The 14,430-nt window shown below is 36.5% G+C and overlaps 1 protein-coding gene across 50 annotated transcripts in view; it reads right to left on the bottom strand.

The window, feature by feature from the left end:
• ST7L (suppression of tumorigenicity 7 like) overlaps nt 1–14,430 on the bottom strand; it is a 190,540-nt gene that overhangs the window by 133,512 nt on the left and 42,598 nt on the right. For all 50 annotated transcript variants that reach the window (XR_014054754.1, XR_014054750.1, XR_014054756.1 and 47 more), the window contains 2 exons: nt 12,616–12,688; nt 11,596–11,698 (listed from right to left, as the gene is read on the bottom strand). Coding sequence is in view for 41 of the 50 variants with exons in the window: in XM_081493559.1 (XP_081349685.1) it covers nt 11,596–11,698; nt 12,616–12,688 (176 nt within the window). In the remaining 9 variants the exon portion in view is untranslated. The remainder of the gene's footprint in view (nt 1–11,595; nt 11,699–12,615; nt 12,689–14,430) is intronic.

Raw genomic sequence — 14,430 nt, 5'->3', positions numbered from 1 at the left:
CAAAGCTAACACCTAGTATGTGCTACAGGGCCTTCCAGATTACCTCCAAATCACTTTCTCATTATATGGGGAATACATTAGAAATTGCTGGGGCCAATTTTAACTAGTACTCAACTATGGACAATATACTCAGATAATCACTCAAGTCTCTTGTTTTTCACTAAAATAATAAAAATTAAAGCTACTTTGGGAGCTATAGTTAAAAAGACATAATGATGTATGGTCTGATGGTTTCTTTCATAACTCTATACCTATGCTTACACTCAAATTCACTTTAATTTTGAATTGCTTTGATCTTTATAATTTATCTCTAGATTACTTTGTTTCTATTACTTTGCAAATCTTACAACAGCTTTTGACCAAAAGCAATATAATTCTGACCTGAAGTAATGATAATGCTTTATAATCTTCCTCTTAAAAGCAGAGGTTAAAGAAAAATCTCTCTGAAGGCATCTGAAATTAAGGTACTTTGCTCTTGATCAGTCATGCACATCAAGAGCCAATTTATCTCTGCAATTAGTTTTCTCAGTGCACATTCTTATGAGACTGGACAGGCAGGCTGAATGCAAAGATTCCACATGGAGATGTATTATAGGAGAGACTAAAGAAAGTTCCCAGATAGAAAGTAAAAACAACTGCTATCTGAATAAACTGAAAAAACATGATACTACCTAACAGCCTCAGGAGCAAAGTGAAAGTGATCTTACATTAAAAAGAGAGGCAATGGGGGCTAAACAGTGCATCATCCTATGGAGCAACACCTCAAGAAATAAGCATTTGATATCTCAACCCTTCTAACCTGTCCACAGTACAATATAATGGAAAGCAAAAGGTTCACTGTGCTCTAGGAATGGGTCACAGACTTTAATACCACTTCCCTTTTCTCTCTGTACTCCTGCTATGCCACTCAGAATCTCAATCAAGTGCCCCTTCCCCTCCTCTTTTACACATGCTGCTATAATATAGGTAGTATGGCCAAAGAAATGTAAGCCTGCTGCTAAGACCCAATAGCTTCTCTGATGAATGGGACTCATCCTACAGGTTTCAATTTCTGACCAGCCAGAATGGATTTTACTTTTTATGTATTAATTTATTTTCAAAATTCACCTTATACTTATAAAGCCCACCTGGCATGGTCTACTTTCTTAGCAGCACAATGTCAAAACCAGTTTTAATATAAAATAAGAAATAATAACTTTTAAAAGCTACAGATTGCATATTCCTAAATATGTACTCCATTTGTAGAGATTTACTAAACAAGTTTTTGTCATTGTTTTGTTTTTAAATGTCCTATATCACTCTTCTCTCAAGGGCTTCTTCTGTAAGACAAAATAAATTGTCCTCAGGGTATTAAGTAATTCAAATTAGTTAATTCCTGTCTCACCTAACTATCTTCCCCTTCACCCCTTCTCAACAAAGGAATACCCAAATCTCATACATTCTAAAGTACTAAAATAATATTCACAAGGAAAGAGGACAAACTAGAACAACTTAAACAGGAAGAGAAAATGGTAACACAGCATAATAAAGCAATGATAGCTGTAATAATCAATATCGTTGCCTGATACTCAGACATTGTTAGTAGTATTAGTGTCAGTCGCTCAGTCATGTCCGACTCTTTGCAACCCTGACTCTTGGCAGGGTCTTTAAAGACTCTTATACTCTCTGCAACCCCACAGACTGTATAAGCTCACCAGGATCGTCTGTCCATGGGAGTCTCCAGGCAAGAAAACTGGAGTGGGTTGCCCTTCCCTTCTCCAGAGGATCTTCCCAACCCAGGGATCAAACTTGAAGAACTTCACAAATACCATATCATTTTATTAGGAGGCATGATACTTTGACAGTGCTTTCCATGTTGAGCCATATCTTTTTTTTCTTTATTGAGGTATAATTTTAAAACAGTAAAATGCACAGGCTTTAAGTATGCAGTTCAATGACTTTTAAAAAATACAGACAAGCAACACCATCACCCCAGAAAGTTTCCTTTCCAGTTAATACCTCTACCCTGACCACCTGAGGCAAACTACTGTGCTAATTTCTACCACAATAGATCACTTTTACCTTTTCTTGAATAACACATAAATGGGATCATTCAGTATATACTCCTTTGCACAATACTATATTTTTAAGATTCATCCATGTTTTGTTGTATCAGTTGTTCTTTTCTTTTTATTGCTAAATAATTTTCATTCTCTTGGATACATACCTTGGTATAGAACTTCTGGGTGACAGGATGAGATATATGTTTAATTTTATAAGAAACTGCCAAAGTGGTTGTATCATTTTATACACTAAGGCAGCAATGTATTAGAATTCTAAATATTCCACACTCTTGCCAATATTTTATAGTATTTTTAATTATAGCCATTCTGATAGGCATAATACCTTATTTTGATTTTATAATCCATTTCCCTGATAACCAAAGTGGTGAGCACCTCTTTACATGTTTATTGGACATTCCAATATCTTCTTTTCTGAAGTATCTGTTCAAGGCTTTTGATTCAAGTTGCCATTTTATATTTATATATTCTGAATATGAGTCCTTTGGCAAACAAGCAAATTGGAGATACTTTTTTCCTGTTTGCAGTTTGTATTTTCATTTAAAAAGAAATGATGGTGAAACATTTCCCTGGTGGTACAGTGGTAAGAATCCACCTGCCAATGCAGGGGACATGTGTTTAATCCCTGGGCCAGGAAGATTCCACATGCCACAGAGCAACTAAGCCCGTGTGCCACAACTACTGAGCCCCCAAGCCACAACTACTGAACCCGTGTGTTCAAACTACTGAAGCCTGTGTGCCTAGAGCCTGTGCTCTCCAACAAGAGAAGCCACCACAATGGGAAGCCCATGCAACACAACTAGAGAAAGCAAGCACGCAGCAACAAAGACCCAGTGCAACCAAAAATAAATAAATAAATAAATTTTAAGAATGATGGTGAAGACTTATTTATTTATTTTAGCCACACTGCACAACTTATGGGATCTTAGTTCTCTGACCAGGGATAGAGCTTGCACCCTCAGCAGTGAAAGCATAGAGTTCTAACCACTTGACCATGGGGGAATTCCCTGCCTTTTCGTTTTTAACACTGTCATCAGTGAGAAGAATTTTAAAGTTTTGAAAAGGCCAATATAGAATTTTTTTTCTCTTACAGTTAATTGCCTATACTGTCCTAGGAAATTTTTGTCTATCTGAAAATTTCAAAGATATTCTTAGATGTTTTCTTCTAAATATATAGTTTTAGCTTTTACACTTAGGTAAATGATCCATCTCAAATTAATGGTTATGCATGCTATGAGAATATTTCATGATTTTTTCCCCATTCAGACATCCAGATGTTCCATTACCATTTGTTGAAAAGTATTTCCTTTCCCCACCAAATTGCACTGGTGCTTTTCTCAAAAATGAAATGACAAAATACATATGGATATATTTCTGGACTTTTTAAGGCAACTATTTCAAATTTAAATTTAAAAATAATAAAATTTAAAAGAATTTGGTGGTAGTATGCTAATAAAAACTCTCAATGAAATATTGCAGCAAACTATTGCTACATCCTAAATTAGACAATACTATTCTAACTGATGTGTAAAGTGGCATACTAAGAACAATTACATCTACAGTAAATCACTGATATTTGGGGATTTAATATTTATGGTTTCAATCATCTGTGGTATCTCTAAATAGCCATGATGTATAAAGCCATAATTTTGTTAAGGCACAATTTGAATCATGTGTTCTGAGGCTTGTTTACACATAAGCAACTTACCAAAGGAATAACCCTAGCTGACTCTCAGTATCCACATCTCAGCAAGGTTCATGACCAATCTCATGATTTCATTTCATGGGTAAAATTATGTTATACTGGTATTTCTCAACTATGGAGATTCACAATGGTTTTGGATCATGTTAATCAAGAATGTCAATGGCAGAAAAATGTTAAAGAACATTTTCTATAAATGAATTTAAAAATGTGCAAAAGACTTGAATATTTACCCAAAGAAGATATATAATCCCATTCTTGGGCATATATCTGGAGAAAACCATAATTAGAAAAGATACATGGATCCCAGTGTTCACTGCAGTACTAGTTACAATAGCTAAGACATGAAAGCAACCTACACGTTCATTGACATATGAATGGATAAAGAATATGTGGTACACATACACAATGGAATACTATTCAGCCATAAAAAAAGAATGAAATAATGCCATTTGCAGCAACATGGATGAATCTAGAGACTGTCATACTAAGTGAAGTAAGTCAGACCAAGAAGGACAAATGTCATATGATATTACTTATATGTAAACTCTAAAAAGAAATGATACAGATGAACTTATTTGTAAAACAGAAATAGAGTCACAGATGAGGAAAACAAACTGATTGTTACTGGGGGAAATAGGGAGGAGGGATAAATTCAGAGACTGGAATGAGACATATATACTACTATATATAAAATAAGTAACTAATAAGTACCTACTGTACAGCATGGGGTACTCTACTCAATGTCCTGTAATGGCTTGTACGGAAAAAGAATCTAAAAAAGAGTGGATATATGTATAACTGATTCACTTTGCTGTACAACTGAAAGTAATGCAACATTGTAAATCAGTTATATTCCAAGCAAGATTATTTTAAAAAGTTTTCAAAACCAAACAGCCAATAAGCACATCAAAAGATGTTCAACATCATTAGTCATTAGGGAAATGTAAATCAAAATCACAAAGAGATGCCATTTCATATCTACTAGGACAGTTCAGTTCAGTTCAGTTCAGTCGCTCAGTCGTGTCCGACTCTTTGCGACCCTATGAATTGCAGCACGCCAGGCCTCCCTGTCCATCACCAACTCCCGGAGTTTACCCAAACCCATGTCCATCGAGTCGGTGATGCCATCCAACCATCTCATCCTCTGTCGTCCCCTTCTCTTCCTGCCCCCAATCCTTCCCAGTATTAGGGTCTTTTCCAATGAGTCAACTCTTTGCATCAGGTGGCCAAAGTATTGGAGTTTCATCTTCAACATCAGTCCTTCCAATGAACACCCAGGACTGATCTCCTTTAGGATGGACTGGCTGGATCTCCTTACAGTCCAAGGGACTCTCAAGAGTCTTCTCCAACACCACAGTTCAAAAGCATCAATTCTTGGGTGCTCAGCTTTCTTCACCGTTCAACTCTCACATCCATACATGACCACTGGAAAAACCATAGCCTTGACTAGACGGACCTTTGTTGGCAAAGTAATGTCTCTGCTTTTAAATATGCTATCTAGGTTGGTCATAACCTTCCTTCCAAGGAGTAACAGTCTTTTAATTTCATGGCTGCAGTCACCATCAGCAGTGATTTTGGAGCCCAAAAAAATAAAGTCTGACACTGTTTCCACTGTTTCCCCATCTATTTCCCATGAAATGATGGGACCAGATGCCATGATCTTAGTTTTCTGAACGTTGAGCTTTAAGCCAACTTTTTCACTCTCCTCTTTCACTTTCATCAAGAGGCTCTTTAGTTCTTCTTCACTTTCTGCCATAAGGGTGGTGTCATCTGCATATCTGAGGTTATTGATATTTCTCCCGGCAATCTTGATTCCAGCTTGTGTTTCTTCCAGCCCAGCGTTTCTCATGATGTACTCTGCATATAAGTTAAATAAGCAGGGTGACAATATACAGCCTTGACGTACTCCTTTTCCTATTTGGAACCAGTCTGTTGTTCCATGTCCAATTTCAACTGTTGCTTCCTGACCTGCATACAGGTTTCTCAAGAGACAGGTCAGATGGTCTGGTATTCCCATCTCTTTCAGAATTTTCCACAGTTTATTGTGATCCACACAGTCAAAGGCTTTGGCATAGTCAATAAAGCAGAAATAGATGTTTTTCTGGAACTCTCCTGCTTTTTTGATGATCCAGCGGATGTTGGCAATTTGATCTCTGGTTCCTCTGCCTTTTCTAAAACCAGCTTGAACATCTGGAAGTTCATGGTTCACGTATTGTTGAAGCCTGGCTTGGAGAATTTTGAGCATTACTTTACTAGCGTGTGAGACAAGTGCAATTGTGCGGTAGTTTGAGCATTCTTTGGCATTGCCTTTCTTTGGGATTGGAATGAAAACTGACCTCTTCCAGTCCTGTGGCTACTGCTGAGTTTTCCAGATTTGCTGGCATACCGAGTGCAGCACTTTCACAGCATCATCTTTGAGGATATGAAATAGCTCAACTGGAATTCCGTCCCCTCCACTAGCTTTGTTCATAGTGATGCTTTCTAAGGCCCACTTGACTTCACATTCCAGGATGTCTGGCTCTAGGTGAGTGATCACACCATCGTGATTATCTGGGTCGTGAAGATCTTTTTTGTACAGTTCTTCTGTGTATTCTTGCCACCACTTCTTAATATCTTCTGCTTCTGTTAGGTCCATACCATTTCTGTCCTTTATCGAGCCCATCTTTGCATAAAACGTTCCCTTGGTGCCTCTAATTTTCTTGAAGAGATCTCTAGTCTTTCCCATTCTGTTGTTTTCCTCTATTTCTTTGCATTGATCACTGAGGAAGGCTTTCTTATCTCTCCTTGCTATTCTTTGGAACTCTGCATTCAGATGGGAATATCTTTCCATAGTCAAAAGACAGATAATAACTGTTGGCACAGATGTATAGAAATTACAAACCATTCTAAACCACTCTGCAGCATGAGAGAGCAGAGCATTTCATAGAAAAGTATTTTTAGACCTCTGCTTCCAGTAATGGAAGACTGGGTAACTCAGAGCAAATCTCCCAGATAACTAGAAAAGCTGTTGATTTTAAAAAACTGAATTAAATACATTAGAGAATTAACAAAGGGTAAAGAATTACAAGGCAACAGTCCAGAGAAGTCAGAAATCAGAGAAGTAAGCCACACTTGGGGTTTCTTTTACTATAAGGACATTTGACAGTTCTGGAAAAGATGCTTAGGAGGCTATTCAGCCTTTTTTTTTTTATCAGTTTCATAAGACTAAAGGAACAAAATTTGCAGTTCAAGGCCTCTCAAGAGGGAGGGCCCTAGCAAAACCCTCAGGATTAGACTGGGGCTCTGAAGGCTGCATCTTAGGAGTAAGAATGAACCAGAAATAAACTAAAATTTCATGACTGAAGTCAGTTCAGTCATCCAGGTAGGACATAAAATATCAATCCCTGAAAATGAATTAAGGTGATCATGACCTGCTAGTGATTCTTCCCGGCATCTAAGGGCAAAGAAAATTCTCTTTGAAGATACATAGTATTACCTGAGGTTTTAAGCTATTTTCACAATTTTTCAAATAAAATATCTGGCACGTGGTCAAAGAAAGTCATGCATAAGAAAAAAGACAATATGAATATGATGCAGCAGAAAAAGGCAGATAATAAAAACAGATATAGAGAAGTTCTACATATCAGGATTATCAGAGAAAGAATTTAAGATAACTAGTCTAAATTATTTTCAAAGAGATAGTAGATTACATTAAAAATTTTGGCAGAGAATTCAAAACTACAAATAATGTAAGAAATGTGAAAAATAAACAGAAATTCAAGAATCAAAAAATGTTTTAAAGGGGTGAAATCACACAGAATATGTTTTCTGGCCAAAACGCAATTATGCCAGAAATCATTCATAGGAAGATAATCTTCATATGTTTGGAAGTTAAATACATCTCTAAATGGAATAACTATACCTCTAATCAAAGAGGAAGTCATAGAGGAAATTAGAAAATATTTTGAACTAAATTATATAAAAAGTAATGCTATACTATGCAATTAAAATTATATTAATATTAGAAGTTAATAGACTTAAATGGATATATTAGAAGAAGAAAGACTAAAAATTAACAAGTTAAGTACCTTTAATAAGATACATGAAATAAAAAAAAATAAAATGGGGCCGAACAAAGTTGAAAGAAGGCCATAAAGAGCAGAAATGGATGGACCAGAAAACAAACAGTAGAGAAGATCAACAGAGCCAGAGCTCAGTTCTTTGCAAAGACTAATAAAGTTGACAAATCCCTGACGAATCCAATGTGGGGGCGGGGTGGGGGGGAGTAGCCAGTGCTATGAATTAAAAAGTGGATGTTAGAACTGATCCTGCACATATTAACAAGGTAATAAAAGGATTTTATGAAATCTTTATGCCAGCAAATATGAAAATTTTGATGAAATAAATTCCTAGAAAAATATATCTTACCAAAAACTAACATAAGAAAAAATAAAAAATGTGAATAGCTATGGAATGGTTAAGTAATTGAATTTGTAATTAATATGAAATTTGTAAAGGAAATCCTTCTAACAAAGAAAAATACAGAATCAGATGGCTTTATCAGCAAATTCTACCAATCACTGAAAGCAGAAATAATTCTAATCTTTCCACAAATTATTCCTGAGAATGATAACAAGGACCATTCCTTAACTTGGGCTTCCCTGGTGGCTCAGAGGGTAAAGTGTCTGCCCGCAATGCGGGAGACCTAGGTTCGATCCCTGAGTTGGGAAGATCCCCTGGAGAAGGAAATGGCAAGTGAATATAATTAATGTCAGGATGGTGGTCACCCTCATACACTGTTCAGTTCAGTTCAGTTGCTCAGTCATGTCCGACTCTTTGTGACCCCATGAATCGCAGCACGCCAGGCCTCCCTGTCCATCACCAACTCCTGGAGTTTACCCAAACTCATGTCCATCGAGTTGGTGATGCCATCCAGCCATCTCATCCTCTGTTGTCCCCTTCTCCTCCTGCCCCCAGGTGGGAATGTAAATTGGTACATTTTGATGCCTTTGAACTGAGATGTTGGAGAAGACTCTTGAGAGTCCCTTAGACTGCAAGGAGATCAAACCAGTCAAACCTAAAGGAAATCAATCCTGAATACTGAGTACATTGGAAGGACTGACTTTGAAGCTGAAACTCCAATACTTTGGCCACCTGATGTGAAAAGCTGACTCATTGGAAAAGACTCTGATGCTGGGAAAGATTGAGGGCAGGAGGAGAAGGGGAAGACAAAGGATGAGATGGTTGGGTGGCATCACCGACTCAATGGACATTTGAGCAAGTCTGAACAAGTTCCAGGAGATGGTGAAGGACAAGGAGGCCTGGTGTGCTGCAGTCCATGGGGTCACAGTCGGATGTGACTGAGCGACTGAACAACAACAAACTGGTACAGGCACTATGGAGAACAGTATTGAGGTTCCTTAAAAAAATAAAAATAGAGCTATCATATGACCCTGCAATCCACTGCTGGCTGTATATGAAGAAAAATATGATCTGAAAGGATACATGTTTACCACATATATTCACCACCGATATTCACCACAGCACTGTTGACTACAGCCAAGACATGGAAGCAACCTAAATGTCCATTGACAGAGGAATGGATAAAAAAGATGTGGTACACATATATAATAGAATATTACTCAGCCATTAAAAAGAATAAAATCATGCCATTTGCAGCAATATGGATGGACCTAGAAATTATCATACTGAGTGAATTAAGTCAGACAGAGGAGAAATATCATATGACATCCCTTATGTGTGGAATCTAAAAAGGAATGATACAGATAAACTTACTTACAAAACAGAGAGAGATTCACAGACTTAAGAGAATGAACTTGTGGTTGCGGTGGGAGGAATGCAAGGAAGGGAGAGTTAGGGAGTTTGGGATGGACATGTACACTCTGTTATATTTAAAATGGATAACCAACAAGGACCCACTATCATAGCACATGGTACTCTACTCAATGTTATGTGGCAGCCTAGATGAGGGTAAATAAAGACAGAGAGGGAGAATGGGGGAGAATGGATACATGTATATGTATGGCTGAGTCCCCTTGCTGTTCACCTAAAACTATCACAACATTGTTGACTGGCTATACCTCAATACCTCACTTCATGGCAAATAGATGGGGAAACAGTGAAAACAGTGACAAGACTTTATTTTTGGGGGCTCCAAAATCACTGCAGATGGTGACCGCAGCCATGAAATTAAAAGATGCTTGCTTCTTGGAAGAAAAGCTATGACTAACCTAGACAGCATATTAAAAAGCAGAGACATTACTTTATAAACAAGGGTCCGTCTAGTCAAAGCCATGGTTTTTCCAGTAGTCACGTATGGATGTGAGAGTTGGACTATAAAGAAAGCTAAGCGCCGAAGAATTGATACTTTTGAACTGTGGTGTTGGAGAAGACTCTTGAGAGTCCCTTGGACTACAAGGAGATCCAACCAGTCCATCCTAAAGGAAATCAGTCCTGAATATTCATTGGAAGGACTGATGCTGAAGCTGAAACTTCAATACTTTGGCCACCTGATGCGAAGAACCAACTAATTTGAAAAGACCCTGATGCTGGGAAAGATTGAAGGCAGGAGAAGGGGACAACAGAGGACGAGATGGTTGGATGGTATCACTGACTCAATGGACATGAGTTTGAGTAAATTCCGGGAGCTGGAGATGGACAGGGAAGCCTGGTGTGCTGCAGTCCATAGGGTCACAAAGAGTCAGACACAACTGAGTGACTGAACTGAACTGAATTGAACCTCAATACACAATAAAAAGTTAAAGAAAAAAGAACAGTTGTTGCCTTTAGGCAGGAGGGAAGCTGTAATTGGAAAAGGGCAGGTGGGCTTCTGGGGAATGACAATGTTGTTTCTTGACCTCAGTAGTAGTTCCCACTTATTTGCCTTATAATAAATCATTAAGATGCACATTCTGTTTTTTTACACTTTGCTTTTTATGTATTACAATTTATACTAAAATTTTTATTTAAATTTATGGAACCAGTTTCACTTAATGAGAGAATGGCATAAATATTGCTGACTTTCATTCTTAGATTTCAGTAATATTCTTGACTCTGTCTTTATTTACTCTAAACAGACTTACAACTCATATTTCTTAGAGATTATCTTTTAGAGGTTAATCCTTTAATATTTGCTAGTTTCCAAATTCCACTAACACATTATACTGGAATCTACAATTACATTTTTAAATAAAATCATATTCTTGAATACGCTATACTTCCTAATTTGGAACATTGTTTTTAAAACCCAAAGTTTCACCTTGGGTGATAACACACATAGATTAACCAATAATCCGTATGTTTGCAAGGTGTACAATAAAGACAAATGAGATGAGTACAGTTTCGTCTGGGACTAAATAAACATCAATTCAGCAGTTTTCCGGAAACTTCCACATCTGTTTCCTAACACTGATTATTTTAATCTATTTGTCTTCAATCTTTGTCTACCTAGGCCTCATTTAAAACCCAGGCATCTGCCTAGATGTAAAAAGCTTTTAAAGTAACAGGAAATCTGATTTAATGATCTGAAATATGAATGATCTTTCATAGGCCCAAGTCATTTTATTTCTTCTCTGAAACTATAGTAAAAGGAACAGCTAAGTGAACATACCTCAAATTTTATTTTGACAGCAATTATAAAGCCTATAGTGAAATATTGCTCCTATCCACCTTTCTAAATACTTTTTAACATCCCCTTTAAGGCAAACATCAAAATATAGTGGACTAAAACAATTCTGCCTCAAATTATGGAGACCCAAAATTTGGTCTATACACTGTTATGAATCTGATTAACTTAAATAAAAGTAGTATTTTCATTATAAAATTTCTTACTTTTGGAACATGAGGATTAAATTCCACAGCTCTATGAATTGCTTCCACAGCATTAATTTCTGCTGTGCTTAACCCTCTTCTGGAGGCTGTTTCTGGAGAGAATCTATAAGAAAAGAACAAAATGAAGAAATATATATTTAAATACGTAAATATTTTAATTAGTTAATTAAGGTCATCTAGCCCCTGAATCAGAGGTTTCTGGTGATGGCAAAAATCAAAGTCAAATAGCTACTACACTCTGGTTCAACATATAAAAGAAGGCAGCATAAGAGATAGAAATCTTCAAGTTAAGGTGAAGAAAGCCTTCAGAAGTCCATTAAAGTCACACTTTGGGCAAAGTAATGAAATAAGAAATGCTACACAGGGACATCTAGAAAATGTCATGAAAATAGAACTATTACATTCTTAGCAAATATTCACTGAGAGGAAAAAGTCTGTGAACATTGCATTCTAATTCACATTAAGGCATAGAAATCTAAGGTGAAAGAAAACATTTGCCATTTGGCTGGTTTCTGAGTATCTTACCTGTGGAATAAAGAGAAATTCATTAATGGCAGCCAAAAATACAAGGAAATCACAATAATTCATAATTATAATCTCAGAACAGATAACATGAAACCTATTTCCCTACCATACAACCTTATCATTACCATCACAGCCTACTATGTACTGAATATACTTTCTATCTAGTAATGCTTTGGGCATTTAACACACATAATCTTCACACAACCACCCTACAGTATTATTCTTATTTTATAGATGAGGAAGAAAAAAGTGATTAACTTGGCCAAAGTTCCACAGCTAGTATGTTGTAGACTTTGAATTTGCACCCAAGTATACTTAGCTCTAAAAACCTTGCTGTTTCCACTGTTACAGACAGTAAGAAACTTCAAAGCCCCATAAGTTAAGGGTTATTCAGCAGGAAGTCAGGGGAAAAAAGCATTTTTAAAGTCAGTAAATGAAAAACAAAATGTTGATTTTAGCAGCCTTTCTAAACTTGTAGTTTTCATAACTACTTACTTATCTGAAACAGTCCTTGTCTTCAATAGCGCTGCTGTATAACAGATGGCTGCTGACTTCGGAAGGCTTATATCTATAATAATAATTTTTAATTTAGGTAAGAAACACAAAAATATCTTAAGACAATTTTTAGTAAGAAAAATTCATAGTTCAATTCAACAGATATATTGATAATAAAGCAGTAAAAGCACATGGACATGAAATTGGAAGACCAGAGTTTGAAAACTTGATTCTACTATTTACCAACTACATACCCTTGAACTAGCCACAACTGCTTTAACCTCAGTTTTCTCAAAATAGAGAAATGATAATTTTCTAGCAGAGATGTCTGTGAAAGTCCTCATACAATGCTAGAAAGTACTCAACAAATATTTATAATAGGCTGCTTGTTGCTGCTGCTGCTGCTAAGTAGTGTCAGTCGTTTCAGACTCTGTGCAACCCCATAGACAGCAGCCCACCAGGCTCCTCTGTCCCTGGGATTCTCCAGGCAAGAATACTGGAGTGGGTTGCCATTTCCTTCTCCAATGCTTGCATGTATGCATGCTAAGTTGCTTCAGTCATGTCCAACTCTGTGCGACCCCATGGACAGCAGCCCACCAGGCTCCCCTGTCCATGGGATTCTCCAGGCAAGAATACTGGAGTGGGTTGCCATTTCCTTCTCCAAATAGGCTGCTTACAATAATACTATCCAGGAAAAAAGGCATTGTATAGATAGAACTACATACAATCTCCACCTATTCAGAGAAAAACTAAGATTAAAAAAAAATTAACAGTAGTTAAATCTAAGTGATATAACCATGGGTGATTTTCATTTTCTTCTTCCTATGTTTTTGCATTTTCTACATTTTCTTAAGTGATAGTCTTTCATAAAATAAAAAGAAATTTAGAACTATAATGAAATTATCTTAAAGAATGCCCCAAATAATGTTATCAGGAGAGTAAGACTACAGGAATCTCTTTCCAGATTCCAGAGTTATACTAGCAAATGGAGAACTAAAGAAGTAAACTTGCTTTTAACTTTTTCAGGACTCTAGAATAGTAAAAACTGGGGACTCATAAAAATAACTGAAAATACAGAGGCATATCCAGATTGCTAGTTTTATTTCATTTTTAATGAATAGGTCCTTTCTGATTTTTCATATTCAGTCCTTAAGCTTGTTCACCATACATATCATAAGCAGGCCATACATCTGATAAGTAACATATGGAAAGAATTTCTCACAAATTTCTCCATGAGCCTATACTACTCTAAAGCACTTCCTAAGAATTCCAGATGTTTAAAAGAAATAAACTTTTCTTTCCAAGTGTAATACATTTCAAACTTTCTAAGTCACAGGGATTCCTAAGATAATGGATAGGAGCTTACAACAGGACAGTGTGAATAAGTGACTTATATGTGTTCTGATATAGTGAAAGATGTGACAAGAAATATTATGCTAGTTAGGATGTTCTCAGTTTCAGGTTAAAAGCCAATGCCTCACTCAGAATGAGGAGAAAGACTGTTTCTTAAAAATTATCTCAACTCCATTTGTGATAAACTGGCACTGTTATAGTACAATAATAAAAACAGCCAACACATACTGACTTTTTACTTTGGGGAGACTAGTAAAGAAATCGAATACCTAAATTTAAGTTAGGCTTGCCACTTACTGGCTAGGAGACCTTACCCAATTACTTAGCCTTCTTCAACTCCAGTTTCCTTATTTATTAACTGGAAATAGTAAAATATTTGTCCTACCATCTCTCAAGATTGTTGTAAGCATCAAATGAGATAATAAATTACACTTTGTAACTAAAAAGCATTGTAAAATGTTG

This window comes from Giraffa tippelskirchi, chromosome 5 (assembly GCF_054371585.1).
Source record: "Giraffa tippelskirchi isolate mGirTip1 chromosome 5, T2T-mGirTip1v1.2.pri, whole genome shotgun sequence".
NCBI classification, from domain to species: Eukaryota; Metazoa; Chordata; class Mammalia; order Artiodactyla; family Giraffidae; genus Giraffa; species Giraffa tippelskirchi.
Note: the sequence above shows the minus strand (reverse complement) of the source record. Positions and strands in the feature narration are given on the sequence as shown.